At 53.1% G+C, this 16601-nt stretch overlaps 2 protein-coding genes across 10 annotated transcripts in view; one reads left to right on the forward strand and one right to left on the reverse strand.

Annotated features, from left to right (window-relative positions):
* MPRIP (myosin phosphatase Rho interacting protein) overlaps positions 1-13519 on the forward strand; it is a 75309-nt gene extending 61790 nt beyond the window's left edge. For 5 of the 9 annotated variants that reach the window (XM_064725714.1, XM_064725713.1, XM_064725715.1 and 2 more), the window contains 8 exons: positions 1514-1661; positions 2255-2372; positions 3266-3425; positions 3515-3634; positions 4103-4189; positions 4820-4982; positions 5294-5379; positions 9564-13519. In XM_064725714.1, coding sequence (XP_064581784.1) covers positions 1514-1661; positions 2255-2372; positions 3266-3425; positions 3515-3634; positions 4103-4189; positions 4820-4982; positions 5294-5379; positions 9564-9635 — 954 coding nt within the window. In that variant the 3' untranslated portion in view covers positions 9636-13519. Of the gene's footprint in view, positions 1-1513; positions 1662-2254; positions 2373-3265; positions 3426-3514; positions 3635-4102; positions 4190-4819; positions 4983-5293; positions 5380-6443; positions 6510-9563 lie in introns of all 9 variants that reach the window. The other 4 variants (XM_064725716.1, XM_064725721.1, XM_064725717.1 and 1 more) reach the window with 3 other exon arrangements.
* A 347-nt stretch (positions 13520-13866) lies between these two features.
* On the reverse strand, positions 13867-15654 carry PLD6 (phospholipase D family member 6). The gene is made up of 2 exons (XM_064726032.1): positions 15285-15654; positions 13867-15159 (listed from the first exon to the last, which is right to left on the reverse strand). Exons 1-2 carry the CDS (start codon positions 15628-15630, stop codon positions 14921-14923), a joined length of 585 nt encoding a protein of 194 aa, XP_064582102.1. The 5' UTR covers positions 15631-15654; the 3' UTR covers positions 13867-14920.
* Between the last annotated feature and the right edge of the window lie 947 nt (positions 15655-16601).

Consider the following 16601-nt stretch of genomic DNA (forward strand, 5'->3'; position numbering starts at 1 on the left):
ATTAGGAAGAAATTATTCCCTGTGAGGGTGGTGAGGCCCTGACACAGGTGGCCCCAAGAAGCTGTGGCTGCCCCGTCCCTGGAAGTTTCCAAGACCACGTTCAAGGCTTGGAGCAACCTGGGATAGTGGAAGGTGTCCCTGCTTGTGGCAGAGGGTAGAACAGGATGGACTTTAAGGTGCCTTCCAACCCAAACCATTCTGTGATTCTATGAGGTACTGATTTGTACGTGTGGATTTATGGCAATGCATTTACAATACATTAAATAGTGAATCTACAGCCAGACCTATGGCAGAGTATGCACCTTTTTCTTCCAAAATCAGAGGTGTTTCAGGAGTTGGACTTGATGATCCTTGTGGATCCCTTCCAACTCAGCATATTCTATGATTCTGGGTGTAATGAAGAATCCTGCAGGGCTGCTCTGTGCCACAGCCAAGTCCAGGCAGGTTCTGGCACTGAGTTAGGAGTCTAAAAAACAAATAAACAAACAGACAAGGCTGGGAAAGAGAAGAATGCCTCGGGATTAAAAATTAAATGGGAGGGAAAAAACCCACCAAAGCTAAAAATTGGGAATGAGGATTAGGTGTAGGTTACAGAGCATTAGCCAAGAAGGTGATGCTGAGGGGTGTATGTTAGTGAGAGTCAATGGTGTTGGACTGTCATGAGCACTTTTGCCACTAGGTGAGTGAATTTGTCCCCCTAAAATTTCCCATGGTGTCCCAGAGGTGACAGTTCTCACTTTCAATGGAAAACACTGGTGTTAGTCAAGGGGAGCTCAGCTGAAATCAGGGAATAAAGCCAGCCTGTGTCATTAAGGGAAAAGCCCTGTACAGTGCTTGGCATCAGGTGTGTCCCAAGCTGCCTGATGGGGCTCAGCACCTTGTCCCCAGTGTGTGCCCCTTCTTCCCTCGTGGCTTGGGCCTGCCTGTGGCTTTGCTGGTCCTGTCCGTGTCCTGCAGCCGTGTGTCCATCCAGGATCCCAATGTGCTTAGGCTGGCGGCTGAGCTGGGAACAGAAGGACCAGGCAGGAGTTCAGGACCTCACCCCTGGTGAATCCCAACTCCCCAAATTGCTCCTCCTGTGTCCTGGCTCGAGTTCTTTCCTAGAAATTCAATTAGCAAGTAATTTTCCCTGCAGCATTTATAGCAATACTTGGTTGGGAATTAAGATCCTGTTGCTGTCACATCATCTTCCTTACACCCAGAGACTGAAAAAAACCCAGGCATTGAAAAGAGCAGAAGGGGCACAGAAGGGTTTTTTTGATCGTTTTTTTGACACACATTTGCATTCCCCAACTGGGTGTGCCCCCCTGCATCTTTTTCCCTGGAGCTGTCAGGGGTCAGGCGACTGCAGGACAAGCCCTGACCTTGGCAAGGTCCATCGTGCTCCTTGGCTGGGGGAGCAGAAGATCCCTGCTGGACCTGGGGAGCTGAGCTGTGGCTCCTGGTGGGCTCCCCAGCACCGTGGCACCGGCCCTGTGCTCCTGGGCCAACCCTTGCCCTCCTCCCTTTGCAGGCAACATGTGAGAGGGGCTTTGCAGCCATGGAGGAGACGCACCAGAAGAAGATCGAGGACCTGCAGCGGCAGCACCAGCGGGAGCTGGAGAAGCTGCGGGAGGAGAAGGATCGCCTGCTGGCAGAGGAGACGGCTGCCACCATCTCAGGTGCCAGGGGAACCCATGGTGGGGCAGCTCTGTGATGGTGGGGACATGGGGATGGTGTTGGCTGCATTGAGGAGCAGAGCAGGGGTGGGGTGAGGGCTGGGTGGGCTGCACAGGGAGATGGGGACAGGCTTGTGAGAAAGATGTTTTAGGTGGAGGTCCATCTCCTGGTCATCCAGGTTTGGTACCCATCTGCTGGTTCTTCTCCAGGCTTGGTACCTCTGTCTTTGGTTGTTACACATTCTGATCTGTTTTGCATTCCAACTCCGAAAGGCATTAGTCATTCCTGTGGTTAAATTATTGCCAATTCCACACTGAATTAATTCTTCAGTGCCCCAGGGAATGTTGAAACACTGGAGTTCAGGGGCTCTGCACTAGGAGTCCCACAGTCCAAGAAACAATGTGTGAAGGGGACAATCATTTGGAATCTGTTAAAAAGCAGGATTTGCAGAATCCCCTTTGCAGCTGGGGCACAGACTGAAGGGGCCGTGAAGCAGTGGGAGATTTGCAGGGATATTTTGTTCCTTTAAGAAACAAACAAAAACTCAAAAAGCCAGCAGTGGGTGCAGGGTGCTGACCCTGTGTGCCCCTCGCAGCCATCGAAGCCATGAAGAACGCGCACCGGGAGGAGCTGGAGCGGGAGCTGGAGAAGTCCCAGCGCTCCCAGATCAGCAGCGTCAACGCCGACATCGAGGCCCTCCGGAGGCAGTACCTGTAAGACCATCCCTGTCCTCTGTCCCCATCTGCCAGGGACATCCTGTGTGGGGGACCCTTCTCTGCCATTTGATTCTGGCCATGAGTTTGGGGTTGTTTCTGCATCCATCAGAGGCTCCTGGTTACCCATAATCTTTCAGGCTCCAGGTCAATGTCCCCACATTACCCAAAATAGCTCCTTTATGGTCCCCAGAAGTAGCAGATGGGCAGCCAGTGCTGCTTTTCACACAGCTGCAGCAGCAGGGTCGTTTAGAAGGTGAGGAGGAAGCTCTGAGCTTTCCATGGCAAGGCTGTCCTCCCATGGGAGCTGAGCAGGGCTGCCTGTCAGCTTTATCAACCTTGATACATCTATATAAGTTGGGGAGGTGTGCAAATACACCTGGTCCTGAGTGCCCACAGCAAACTTAGAATACTGGGATGGTTTGGGTTGGAAGGGACTCAAAGCTCATCTCATTCCAGCCCCTTGCCATGGACAGGGACACCCTCCACTATTCCAGGTTGCCCCAAGCGCCATCCAACCTGGCCTTGGATACTTTCAGAGGTGGGGCAGCCACAGCTGCTCTGGACAACCTGTGCCAGGGCCTGCCCACCCTCACAAGGAAGAACTTGGCTTTGGTAGATTTTGGTAGACCTCAGCTCAGTTTTTGGAAACCTGAGAAAGTTCTGCCACTTAATCTCTGAGAGAATGACCTCCTGTCCCCTTTGGTGCCCAAGCATGGCTCTGCCAGGAGAGGGAAGAGTTTACTTGCTCTGGACTTGAGTTTTTTCCCCAAAGGGAATATGCAATCCTCATCCTCGGTGCTTAGCTCCCTGTTGGGTTGTCCTGGGATGCTGAAGGAAGAATGGGGATGTGTGTGTGTGGAGAGGGCACTACCCCCCCGTGTGTTGTGCAGGGAGGAGCTGCAGTCGGTGCAGCGGGAGCTGGAGGTGCTGTCGGAGCAGTATTCCCAGAAGTGTTTGGAGAACGCGCACCTGGCGCAGGCGCTGGAGGCTGAGAGGCAGGCCCTCCGCCAGTGCCAGCGGGAGAACCAGGAGCTCAACGCCCACAACCAGGTGAGGATCCCCGCCCTGCTGACCCTGGGCTCGGTGCTGAGCTGTGGCCCTGCTCCCCCTTCCCACAACGGCTCCTCTCCTCTCCCCAGGAGCTGAATAACCGCCTGGCTGCGGAGATCACGCGACTGCGGACCCTGCTGACCGGGGAGGGCGGGGGAGAGGCTGCTGGGTCGCCTCTCACGCAGGGCAAGGACGCCTACGAGCTGGAGGTGAGCTCTGCAGAGAGGCACAAGTGCTGTGTACCCCAGGAGCATGTCACACCCGTGGAGCATGTCACAGCTGGGAGGTGTCGCAGCCATCTGTCCCCCAGTCGGCTCTCGTGGCTGGTCAGCACTGTTATCATGAGCTGCATCAGGTCAGGAGATTCTGGGGTCCTGATCTCCTCACCACGTTGAGCCAGACACTCACTCTTCCTTCTGCAGCCCCTGCTTGTCCCTGGGATGCAATCCATGCAGAGCAGTGGGGACAGAAACTGGGGTGTGCAGGGAGCATGTCAGCTCTGCAAGCTTGGGCGAGTTCCCAAGAGAACCAGGAGGAGTTTTCTTGTGAGAAGCAAAAAATGGGTGGACCAGAGGCTTTGTGGTGCTGGCATGGGGCTGAGCCTCCAGCCCTTGGGTACAGCAGGTGTCACACTGTGTCTGCTCAGTTGCAAAGATTCTGGCTTTTTGTTCCCACAGGTCCTGCTGCGGGTGAAAGAATCCGAAATCCAGTACCTGAAGCAGGAGATCAGCTCCCTCAAAGACGAGCTGCAGACAGCACTGAGGGTAATGCCAGGGGTGGTTCTGCAAATCCTCCTACTGTGCTCTGCTCCTGAATGTCTGTGCTTAGATTTCAGCCCATTTACACCTAGATTTGAAACCATATTTAATTTTTCCCCTGAATGTAATTCAATACCCATTTTGATGTCATCAGTAAAGCACTCCATGCATCAACTTAAGGCTTACCCCTCAAAGGAGACAGTGTGGGAAAACATCCCTTTCAGCCTGATTTCCCCATTTACTGTCACATCAGATCAGATTTAACTGGCACAAACAATCAGTGTTAGAGATCTGCCCAGCCTCGCAGCGGTGGAACTGGTTTGCTCTGGACAAACCAAAGCCATTTCTGGGAATTCTGCTTGAATTTCTGTGTCTTGGCTAAAATGAAAAGCCACTAAGAGCCCTGTAGCTGAGGGGCTGCAGGCACTGTGCTGGCCCTTGGCTCTCAGCTCTCTGCCTGTCTCCATTCCCTGTTGGAAGCAGCTCCAGGGGCGTGAGCTGCCCTGGCCAAGCCTCTCTCCCGCTGCCGGCTCTTCTTCCGTCGGCATTTGCCAAGCTCCTCTTGAGTGCATCCACAAACCCCTGGGCTCCAGCTGTCTGTCTGGCTCCATGGGGTTGTTCTTGTTCCCTTGCCAGGATAAGAAATACGCCAGCGACAAGTACAAAGACATCTACACGGAGCTGAGCATCGTGAAGGCCAAGGCAGACTGTGATATCAGCAGGTTGAAAGAGCAGCTGAAAGCAGCCACAGAAGCTCAGGGAGAGAAATCCCCTGTGAACACCACTGTATCGGGATATGGTCAGTCCTCCTCCAGCAGCTCTAAGCAGTCTTGGGTGTCCTGAATTAACAGGGAATCCTGGAGTACAAACCCTTGTGCAGGAACGGGTCTGAGTGTAGGACTTGGCCTTCCAACCCAAAGCTGATGGGCTTTGAAAGCCTTCTGGTGTTTTGCATCAGGAAAACCTCGTGATGCAGGGATGCCCAAAAGCCCCCTCTGTCCTTGGGCTCATCGGGGCACTGTCCTGGGCTGGGAGGGCACAGCCTCAGCCCTGTCCTTGCAGGAAGGCAGTGGGCACCAGGCTAATCCCACTTCTTTTGCTTCTTCCCAGATATTATGAAATCAAAAAGCAACCCTGATTTCTTGAAGAAAGACAGATCCAGTGTTAGCCGGCAACTAAGGAATATCAGGTCAAAGGTGAGCTCAGATGTCCTGCCCAGTGGGATGGGAGTGAGGAATGCCCAGCATTTCTCTTTGATGGGGATCCCAAATGGGAAGAAATGGGCAGGGGAACAAAATTAAGAATTTCCCAGCCACTAGTGCTAGCCTGGATGGCTTTTTACTGCAAAAGGACTGACTGGGCAGCCAGGCAGGGCCCACTCCAGACCTTGCTCAGATGGAGGCATGAAGCTGCTCCCTGGTTGGGAAAAAGGCTGACATTCTCCTTATTCCTTGGTCTTTCACAGGAGGACTATTCCAGTATCTGCTCCTTCTTTTCAGCTGAAATATAGGTGGAAATATACCCATCATTCTAGTTTTAGTGTTCATCACTGCAAGATTTTTTTGTCTTTATGTGTATCAGCAATGTCTGGGTCCTGGGCATATTTAACACACACTTTGCTTGTGTGTTAACATGGTGCAGATGGCCCTGTGCTTCTGTGGTCCTTCTGTGCTTGCTGTTGGTCCCAAAGCCCAGTGATGCTGTGCCAAGCTCTCCTTGGCAGCCAGTTCCATCATGTGGGACTGGGGATAAGGAAGGGCAAATAATGCTTATCAGGGGACAGCATTAAACATAGGGCACTTGGGAGGAAGCTCAGCATGAGCAAACCTGCTTTGCCTCTCACCTGGTGTCTCTTGCTGATGTTTGAAGTGGTTGGGCCCTTGCAGGGCAGACAAAATGCTTTGAGCTTGGTGCCCACATGGGGGAAACACTCGGAGCTCTGTGAGCAGCAGCTCCTCAGCTCAGGGCACCCGGTGAACAGAGAGGGACTTTGCACATTTTGGGGCAGCCCAGACCTGCTGGGCCACTCTGATGCTGGGTTTCCCTTCACCACTTCAGCTCAGATCACTTTCTGTGTGGTGCCCATGTGTGTTGCTTGGTGGGGAAGGAGAGGAGAAGGAGCAGGGGCTGTGCCAGGGCATCACTGTGGGACGGGGGGCTGGGGCTGCGCCAGCGCAAATTCATGTGGGATTTATGAGCTTCTTCTTTTGTTTTTTTTTTTGTTCTTTTTTTTGTTTTATTTTGCTTTTTCCTTCAACAGTCCGTTATTGAGCAGGTCTCATGGGATAACTGAAATGAACCCGAGTCCAGGTTCCCTGCCACGTAGGTAAACACAGCGGCACCGCCCACGGCCCAACCTCTGCATGCACTGCTCACACCTCCCTGCCAAACTAGAGCCCTCCTCTCTTAATGACTGACTGACTGACTGACAGGTTTATTCACTGCTAATTCTTCTCCTGGGTGAAGGGGAAGGGGAGGGGAGAAGTCAGTGTACCCAGGATCTGTGTGGAACAAAGTCTCTCTGCCTCTTCCCTGGGGGATGTGGCTTTTTGTCTTCCTGCTCTTCCCACCCTCACCAACACAGCTCATCATCACAGAGAGCATTTGGACATGGTGGGGCACGTTTTCTGTTTACTGTGTTGGGAGTGTGGGACACTGAGTGTGCATGCCTGGATGACTCTGCATGCCTCAGACTAAACTCCAGCACTGTCCAGGTCTCGTAGGAAAACACCTGTTTTGCTGTTAGCCAGGTGCAGGAATAGTCTGGGATGCCTTTGAGTGTACTGCCCATAACAGCCTGGAGCATGGAAAATGGTCTCAGCCACCTCAGCTGCAGAGGGAATGTCCTGGACTGCTCTGATTTCCTTTACCCACAGTTGCTGCTTTTTCAGGTCGATCCATGCCTGAGCAAGAGCCCAGTAACCTTCTCCTCCTGCTCCATCCCTGAGCCTCCAAGGCTTCCAAGCTCATCCACCAAAAGGAGGGAGCTAATAAGAAATGAGGCTGATTCTAATGAGCCAGATATCTCCATTAACTGGAGCAATAGTGAATTTCCTGGCCCATGGCAAGGACTGAGGTGGGAGCACCTGCAGAGGCAGGTTAGGAGAGGGGAGCTCCCAGCACGGTGGGTGGAGAGCCCCAGGAAGTCTGTGGAAGATTCCTTTATCACAGATATCATCCTGCATTAGTCTCACTTCATCAGGCTCTCCTCATCAGCAACTGAAACGGTTGTGGGACTGCCTGGGGGCTGAATTTGCTGGAATTTGTGCCATCAGGCAGAACAGGCTGATGACTCCTGGTGTCTCTTTCCATCCACTGAGAAATCAGATGTGAGAACTGGAATGCATGAGCTGCTCCCATTTAAAGAGGCCCAAAGTAAACTTCCTTTAGGAAGTGTGTGCTCAGAGCCTCTCATCCCAGGAGACTCTGCTGCCCCTTGGAAAGAGAGCACTCAGCATTTGGAAATCCAGTCCAATTCAGTGCTTTCATTTCCATGCTGCCTGGCAAAGCCCTTCTGTGTTCGTGGGCCTGTGGGAGGAAAAACATTTCCAGAAATACAGTAACCATGGGAATCTGCACAGCCCTGGGGCAAGTTTATCATGGAGTCCTGCCTTGATAAATACATGGGAAGGAAAATGCAGCCCAAAAGTCCAACCTGCTGCTGTGGTAGAACAGTCCCACAGCCAGGGAAGGGAGGTGGCTGCCTGATAGTAGGATCGTGGAATCACAGAATGGTTTGGGTTGGAAGGGATGAAAAATCATCCAGGTTTCCAACATCCTGCCATAGACAGGGGCACCTTCCACTATCCCAGCTTGCTCCAAGCCCTGTTCAGCCTGGCCTGGAACATTTCCAGGGATCCAGGGGCAGCCACAGCTTCTCTGGGCACCCTGTGCCAGGGCATCACCACCCTCACAGGGAAGAATTTATTCCCTATATCCCATCCATCCCTGCCCTCTGGTAATGGAAAGCTGTCCCCTCTTGTCTGTCACTCCAGGCTCTCTCCAGTCCCTCTCCAGCTCTCCTGGAGCCCCTTTAGGCTCTGGAAGGGCCCCAAGGTCACCTTGAGCCTTCTCTTCTCCAGGCTGAACAATCCCAGTTCCTTCAGAGTTTCCTATAGGAGCTGATTTCCATCCCTGCACTCTGTGCCTTTGAAGGTGCCAGGGCTTGGTCTGTGCAGTGAATCATGTCCAGCTGCAGCATGAATTCCCTGCAAGTTCCAAGGACGGGGCTGGCAGGCAGAGCTGTGGGGCTGGGACAGGCAGTGGGGCACAGAGGGGCAGAGCCCTGGCTGTGGGGCTGTTTTAGGGATGGGAGGTGGCTGTGCCTCCTCATCTACAGGGACAGCTCACCACCTAATGCTTTGCTCTCCTCAGTCTCTTGTGCCACAGGTTTGGGGCTGCAGGAAGGAGGGTGCTGCCCTTGGGCTGGTGCATCCCCTCAGGCTGGTTTCAATTTAAAGCTGTCCTACAGGAGTCAGGCAATTTGTTTCTGGGTTTCTGCCCCTCTCAGTGCAATGCTGTGAGTCCCCATGTGTAGCTGATGGATTTTACAATTCCAAATGCCAGGGGGCTGCTGGCCAGCTGCGAGTTGTGCCTTGAAATCTGGATGCTGCATCTGAATTGGATCAGCCATGAGCCACATTTAGGATCCTCTGTCTAACTGTGGGCTGTCCCAGGGTGGGGTGACAGAAGGGGTGGGATGGTCACTGGTAGCACACAGCAGTTTCCAGGGTTTCTTGAGCAAATCCTGCATGGAGTGGAGCCAGGACTGTCCCCATGGGTGCTGTATGGTGGGGCAGGCAGGGAAGGACCAGCCTGCAGGTCCTGCTCAGCACCCTGGGCCTTCAGCACAGCAGATCCCAGCTGGTCTGCCAGGGGCTCCCCCGCTGGAATTGCCCCATCCAGCAGTGCCCTGTGAGCCCAGGGCTGTCCTGGTTTAGGGCAAATTTGGGAGAGAACCTCCAAAGGGGTTCTTCTAGAAAGCAGATTCAAGCAGCCTCTCCCCCAACCAGTTTGGGAAAATATTTCTGCATGCTTCTTCTTCCCCCCTTCACTCTCAGAACCAGTCTGTAAGGTGCAGAACTTATTTCTGGGCTAACCAGAGTGGGGATACCAGCACCATAAAGTCACCCCAGCACAGGGGTCATTCCCAAGTCAGCTAATCCTGCTTGCAGCATGATGTGCCTCTCATTGCTTCTGGTTCGTCGCCTGGTTCATCTGCAATCTCACCCTGTCTCCAGGCAGTAGCTGCCCTCCATAACCGTGTGTTCTCCTCAGCATGTCCCACTAATCCTCGCCCAGGATCCCACTCCCGCTGCCACGGCTGTGCCCGAGCGCCGCCCCCGCCCCAACCCCGCTCTCTGTCGTTTGTGTCTCGCAGAGTCTGAAGGAAGGCCTGACTGTGCAAGAACGCCTGAAGCTTTTTGAATCCAGGGACTTGAAGAAAGACTAGTTCTCCCCGCTCCGCTTGACCACGCGCACCTCCCAGCTTGAGGCAGCACAGCACCAGCACCGTTTGTCTCTGTTCCTTACGATGTCCTCGCTGTCGTTGTCCTGACGCCCCGACGGGACCTGGCGGTGCCCTCCCCTCGCCTCCCCAGCTCCTTTCCCTGCTTGTGAGATGCTCCAGAGACTCTGAGAGGGAGAGGAAGGGATTGGAGTGGGGTTTTCCCCCCTCTCTTCGGCGCTTTGTAGGAGAATCCTTTCTTTACTGTAAACCATTACACTAAGTGTCAGTATTAAGGCTCAGCAGCCTGTTAATAAGCTATAGCTCTGTCGGGAAGAGCGAGCAGGGCCTGGGTGCTGTCAGCCAGACCGAGCTCTTACTGCTGTCTAGAGACCCCGTGCCCAGAGCACACAGGAGCCTGATCTAACCATTGATCTCCACTGCATTACTTGCACCTACAAGGGGGGAAAGCCGGGGGAAGCTGCCGGGGAGCTGAGCCGGCGCCGGCGCCCGCAGCCTGGAGGTACCACACTGACACCTCGCTGGAGAAGGCTGCAAGAAGTGATTCTCCTGCCCCGTGACTGTGCCGTGTCCTGAATGTAGGTGCCACCGAAGCCTGGCCAGCTTGGGTGGCTGCCCAGGTGGTTGTGGATGGGGAGCTGCAGCTACTGAAGAGCACCCTCGAGCCGGCGCCGTCGGCGCGTCCTCGCTCCCGTCTGCCGGTGGCCGGAGTTGGTGTTCAGGGGCCGAGCTGTAAGATCACTTTCTTGCCTCTGTTAGATCAAGCCCAGCACTCTCTTTAATTTTTTTTTTTTTTTTTTTTTGCTGTTACTCCCTTCCTCTCATCGAATCCCGTGTATCCCAGGGTCTGTGCGCATGTGAAACTCCCTTTTCCTAGTCAAAGGAAAGTAGAGTAGAAAGTAGAGCCAATATTGACTGAAAATGCACAGTGCTCAATGCATATAATGCTCCTTTTTTACCAGCTTCTTGAATTCAACTCTTCTTGTCAGCAGGGCAGCTCCTATTTTAATTCTTTAATCTTTTCCTGAAATAAAGATCTCAAAACCAGTATGTGCTTCAGACCTTCTCAGTCCTAATAGCTTCTGTACTTAAAACATACAATTTAGCACCATGAGGCAGATAAATGCATACAAACCAAGGGATGAGGAGCTGGTAGCCCTAGATGGTCACAGCCAGCTGAGCAGAGGCTGCCTAGGAGAAGCCTGTGCTGCTTTGCAGGTGTGGAGCTTCATTCCTGGATAGATCTGAAGATGCCACCTGGAAGTCACCAGGGCTGAAGGAGACTCCGGCACGTTCCTTCCCAGCCTGGTTGGGTGCTGAGTGACCTGTTCAGGCCGGGATGTGGAAGATATCCTGGCCTTCACCCGGAGCAGAGCTTCCTCTTGTCCTTCAGGCACGCAGCCAAGGTTGAGCCAGCAGCTCCTGGTGCTTTGCTGCTGGTTTTGGGTCTGGTGCTTGGTGCAGGTGCAGCTCTCAGAGCCCCACGGGGCTGGTGAAGGACCCCCAGTCCTGCCAGGCTGGACCACAGCAGCTGCCAGAGTCACCCTCATCCTCCTGGGAGCAGAATCTCTTTTTTTCCAGCAGCACCCTCAGCAGGACACGGTGTCACTGGACCACGGTGGGAGTCAGGCTCTTGTCCAGCTTGTGTGGCCTTGCTTGGCACTGGTCCTGCCCAGAGGAGCCCCTTTGTGCCCAGGCAGGATGGCAGCACCTTGCAGGGGACACAGCAGGGATGCTCTGTGTGCATGGAGGCCCTGGAGGTGGAGCAGGGCAGGAAAGGTGCTCGTCCTGTTGGACACACAGCCTTTCCCTGGTCAGCTGTGCCCTCAGGTGTGTGCATGGGCAGCCACTGCATCCGAGCTCAGCCCAGCACTTCCATGGTCTGGAGAGCCTGGGGACCTTCCTGGGGACCCACCTGGATCAGCCCTGGCTGCTCTGCTGTCTGAGGTGAGCTCTGATCTCCTGTGGGAGGCAGCAAGGGTTTGGGATGGCACATGGGCCTTGTCATTGTCATTGCTCTTCCCTTGCCGGGTGTCACTGGCTCTAGGAGAACCCTCCTCCTCCTCCTCCTTCTCCTCTCCTTAGCCTCATGGTGGGACTTTGTCCTTTTCAGCCAACCAAGCAGAACATCCTGGTCTCCTCCTTGCCATGTGGACCCTGCCCTTTCTTAGATTCCCCAGAAAATCCCGCTCATGTGCTCCAGCTTATAGGAGCAGATATTTTCCATGGGCTCCTGGAAAAATAAATGGAGAATCTTGGTCAGCTGTAGAGCCAGGGCTGAGCATCATCAGGAGCAGCTGCACCCTCTGGGGCAGTGCTTGGGGAGATGTCTGGGGGTGTTTAGAGCTGTGAATTGTGGGGGTCACTGAGAGGAAGAGGAGGGAGGAAGGTCCCTTATGCATCCAAATGTTCTGAACCTGTGCTGAGGGCTCTGGGCTCGCTCTGGTGAGTCTGAGCATCTCTCCAAGGCCAGGGGCAGCACTTCTGCCTTTTCTGTAAAGAAAAAGTACCTGCAGCGCCAATAAACAGCCCCAAGCTGAAATATTCCTGCTGTAGAGCCCAGTACTTGAAAATGAAGGGAGAAATCCTTTTACTCATACCAATGATCCTCAGTTATCCTCCTGCCTCTTCCTGCTCCAGGCTTCATCCATTTTTTGGGATTAATCAGTGGCTATTTAAGTTAGAAATTGTGTGGGCAAGCTGCTGCATTCTGCATCACTCCTCACTATTGATAGCACCAAAAAGGGAGGTTTAGGAAAACTCAAGTGCAGCAAAGGCACAGGTCTTGGAGCCTTGTTGGCTCCAAGTAATCTTATTTTTCCTGAGTAAAATTTTCCTCCCATTTGCACCATCTCCCCTGAGCCAGACAGAATCCTTCTGTAAATGTCACCTTTTCTTTGCCCATGTGTTAAAAAAAGAAGCAAGTTGTGTTCATTTGTTTCAAAAATAGAATTGCTTAGAATTGGTGCTGGCTTGCAAACCAGAAAATTCCCTTTTTATGGTACCAGGGAGCTGGCCTGCAGTAAAAGTGCTCACATTTTGTACCTGCTCTGTTTGATGGCACTTCCACAAGACCTTTACATATTTATCCTGGTTTGGATACTCAGTTTGTTGTGGTCACTCAAGCACACTTCCTGTGGCTTGCCTTTGCTCTGTATTTTTTTCCAATTTTTTTAGGTAAAAAAAAAAGCTTTCTTATTCTTCTTTTTAAAAAACAAAAGTAATTTAATACCTGTATAGTATTCCAAGCAGTGCAGTGTAAATATTTATTCCTCAGCAGTTTGCAGAGGGTTCTGTTTTGTCACTGAGTTGTGGGTTTGATTTTTAAGTCTTGTTTTAGCACAGAGGCCCTTGAGTGGGTTGGGAGAGGAGGAATGAGTGTAACAAGTCCAACCCACCCCACCTGCCCTGATAAACTGCTTTTTTTTTGTGGTTTGAGGACTGTTTAAAAACCTTTTCAAACCTTTTCCGCTGATCTATGCCTTTAGCTTTGCAGGCACCTGCCTGAAGATGGTGTACACTCTGTTTGACCACTGTAACCTTCTTTGCTATAAATTTGGGGTATTTTTTCCACTCAGAGGCCTCAATAACCTTGTGTTTGATGGCAGCATCAGTGCTGTGCATGTGCAAACTGTGCCCTGTTGTTACAGAGAGCACCAGCAGCTCCCTGGCAGCCACAGCCCCCCTGCACACACAAAAATCACACAGCAGCCTGGCCACGAGCTGTAACTCACTGAGTAACTTCCAACCAGTGGAAATGCAACAAGAAAAGTGAAAGCATTGCTGCAGACACAGCAGCAATTTACTTTGTAAATATAATTACCTAACTTTACATTAACTATATGGTAATAAACTATTTTTGCACCACCCTTTGCACGCTGTGTGTGACAGGTTTATTTCTAAAAAGAAGGAAGAACAGGTCAGAGCATAAAAAAGGAGATGGTTTTTATAGTCACACTTCACATAGGAAATGTAACAGGCAGCATTTTAACAGCAATAATATATTTTAAATACTTTAAATCTAGTGCTGCTGAATGGGATTTATTGGAGAAAGACCTTCCCTAGGTGCTTCCATGCAGGTAACATCATTTTCTTTCCCCCATGAAAGCTTTCTCAGAACAGAACAAATCTAAAATCTGGGGATGTCCATGGATCATAAGTATCTTAATAAGGATCTACAGGAATTGGAATGAAAAAGTCAGATGAGGCTGTTGATGTTTTCTGTGAAAATGCTTTATTTAACAGTGCCAATCACAGCAATACTGGTAAAAAAATAGTAACAGAATACAAAAACCTCTTTTCATTTTGAGAGATATTAAGGCACTTTCCATTCAGTATAAAACAATTCTTTCATCGACACTATTTGGAGTTTGAAATTCTGAGGTTTTTACATCATCTTTGTTCTACCCTGAGCTGTGGGGACAGAGATGTCACCTCCCTCCCCTCGCTGTCCCCAGGCTGGTGCTGCCAGGGGAGGGCACACACCATGACAGGCGTCCCAACACCTGAAAGAACCAGGTGGGATTTCCAGGGCCCACCTGAAGTGGTGACCCAGCTCCAGCCGTGTCCGCTCTCCAGATAAACCCTGATCCCAAAGAACCATTTCTCTCATTTCCTTCCACAGCTCCCTGCACTTCCTTGCTGGAGAGAAGCTGTCATTACCATCTGTGCTCATCTTTTACACCAGAGCTCTGATAAGCTTTAACCAAAAGAAACAGGTACATAATCAAAACTTCGAAATTGTTGCTATTTCCCAGGAATTTCCTTTTACCAACTTTCAACAATTAATGCCAACAAGAAATGTAACTGAGGCACTTAATCTATAGAAACTCTTAACTCTGCTGTAGCCCTCTTATCTCTCCCTACCTTTTCAGTGTAGAGGAGCCCTTGGGCTACAATTCCATTTGGAATTGGCTACAATTCCATTCCATATCCCAAGTTGAAAATGTTCCTTTTACCACTGAAACACACGCTCAGCACTGCAGGAACACACCAGGTCTGCACCAGGGCACAGCAACGAGCCTGCCCAAAGTTTTAATGCCTATGGATGCAGCTCTGTCACCTTCACAATCAAACACTTGTATCATTCCCTCTAGCACGGGAATGACCCACAGCAAGGGATCTGTGGCATTTTAGGGCAGAGAACACTTCTCTGGAGACATTTACCAAAGTTACACCCAGATGGACAAAACAATGATGTCTATGCATAATAATAATAAACTCTGTGGGTGTTACCATGCTCCACTAGCCCTGTGAGGCAGCTCTATAATTTACTGCCTTTCAGAAAAAAACCTGTAATTGGCAGGATTGTACTCTTCCCAAATCCTTTCAAACTCCTCCTGGAAAGCCTTCACGTACTCGGCGTCCTCCACCACCAGCACGTTCTCGCGGTTGCTCTGGATGGCCTGGGTGGTCCAGTTGAGGGAGCCTGTGATGAGCATCCTGCGGTCCACGATGGCGAACTTGTGGTGCATGTAGCCGCTGTGCTGGTCGTGGCGCACCTGGATCCCTGCACAGACACACACACAGACACACAGACACAGACACAGACACACACACAGGGGGTGTCAGACGCAGCTCAGGGCTCACCGGGCCCGCAGCGGGCAGGCCCGGCCCCGGTCCCTCAGCGCTCACCCGCTTGGCGCAGGCGGCCGATCTGGGAGCCGTGCAGCCCCATGTACTGCGCGTCCGTCACCAGGCGGATGCGGACCCCGCGGCGGTGCAGGAGCTGCACGGCCCGGGCGAGCTGCGGGCAGGAGAACGAGAAGAGGCAGAGGTCGAGCGAGCGGCGGGCGGAGAGGAGGCGGCGCACCAGGCGGCTCAGGGCGGTGTCGCCGCTGGGCAGCGGGCACGGGCAGGGCCGGGCGGGCGCCCCGGGCTCGGCCGCCTCGGCCAGCAGCGCCTCGATGCAGCAGGGCGGCGAGGGGAAGAACAGCACCTCCCGCACGGGCCGGGCCCGCCGCCAGGCCACCACCGCCATCGCCACTGCGGTCACGGCCGCCGCCGCCAGCGCCCCCGCCGCCCTCATGGCCCGGCCCGGCCCGGCCCGCGCAGCCGCGGCGGAGGCGGGAGCGGCCCGCGGGGAGGAGCGGCCGCCACACGGGGCTGGGCCGGGCTCCCAAATCCCGGCACAGACCCAGCCCCGAAGGGCTCCGGATCCTGCCCCGAACACCGACCCCTCCCCAGGTACCGGAACCCTGACAGCGAACCCGTCACCGCACACCGAGCCCATGCAGCGGATTCCCATCCTTTAATCACAGAATGGTTTGGGTGGGAAGGGATCTCAGCGATCATCCAGTTCCAACCCCGTGCCATGGGCAGGGACACCTTCTGCTATTCCTTCTCAATATCCCGTCCAACCCCCCCCTCTGGCAGTGGGAAGCCATTCCCTGTGTCCTGTCCCTCCAGGCCCTCATCCATAGTCCCTCTCCAGCCCTCCTGGAGCCCCTTTAGGCTCTGGAAGGGGCTCTGAGGCCTCTCCTCCAGGTGAACATCCCCAGCAGTCCCAGCCTGTCCCAGAGCAGAGGTGCTTTAACCCTCGGAGCATCTCTGTGGCCTCCTCTGGGCTCGCTCCAGCAGCTCCACACCCTTGTGATGCTGTGGGCCCAGAGCTGGAGGCAGCTCTGCAGGTGGACTCTCATGAGGGTGGAATAGAGGGGACCATCAGCTGCTGGACCCTGCCTGGCAGAGGGGACAGGGGTGGCAGAACTGGTACCAGGAGGGTTTGTCTGTAACTGCAGCGAGCACTGAGCCAGCACTGGCTCCATCACACGGCAGCTGCAGCACTCACCGCTCCCACCTCGCTCCCAGCTACACGCTGCTCAGCCGGGCAGAAATCACTCTGGAATAAAGAATTATCCTGCCTCCATCAGTTTGTCTCTGAGGCATATCGTTTGGAGGGAAGGAGGGTGCTGAAAGATGTCTGCAGAGATGATTTTTTTGTTAATTAAG

This window comes from Zonotrichia leucophrys, chromosome 14, assembly GCF_028769735.1.
Source record: "Zonotrichia leucophrys gambelii isolate GWCS_2022_RI chromosome 14, RI_Zleu_2.0, whole genome shotgun sequence".
NCBI lineage: Eukaryota > Metazoa > Chordata > Aves > Passeriformes > Passerellidae > Zonotrichia > Zonotrichia leucophrys.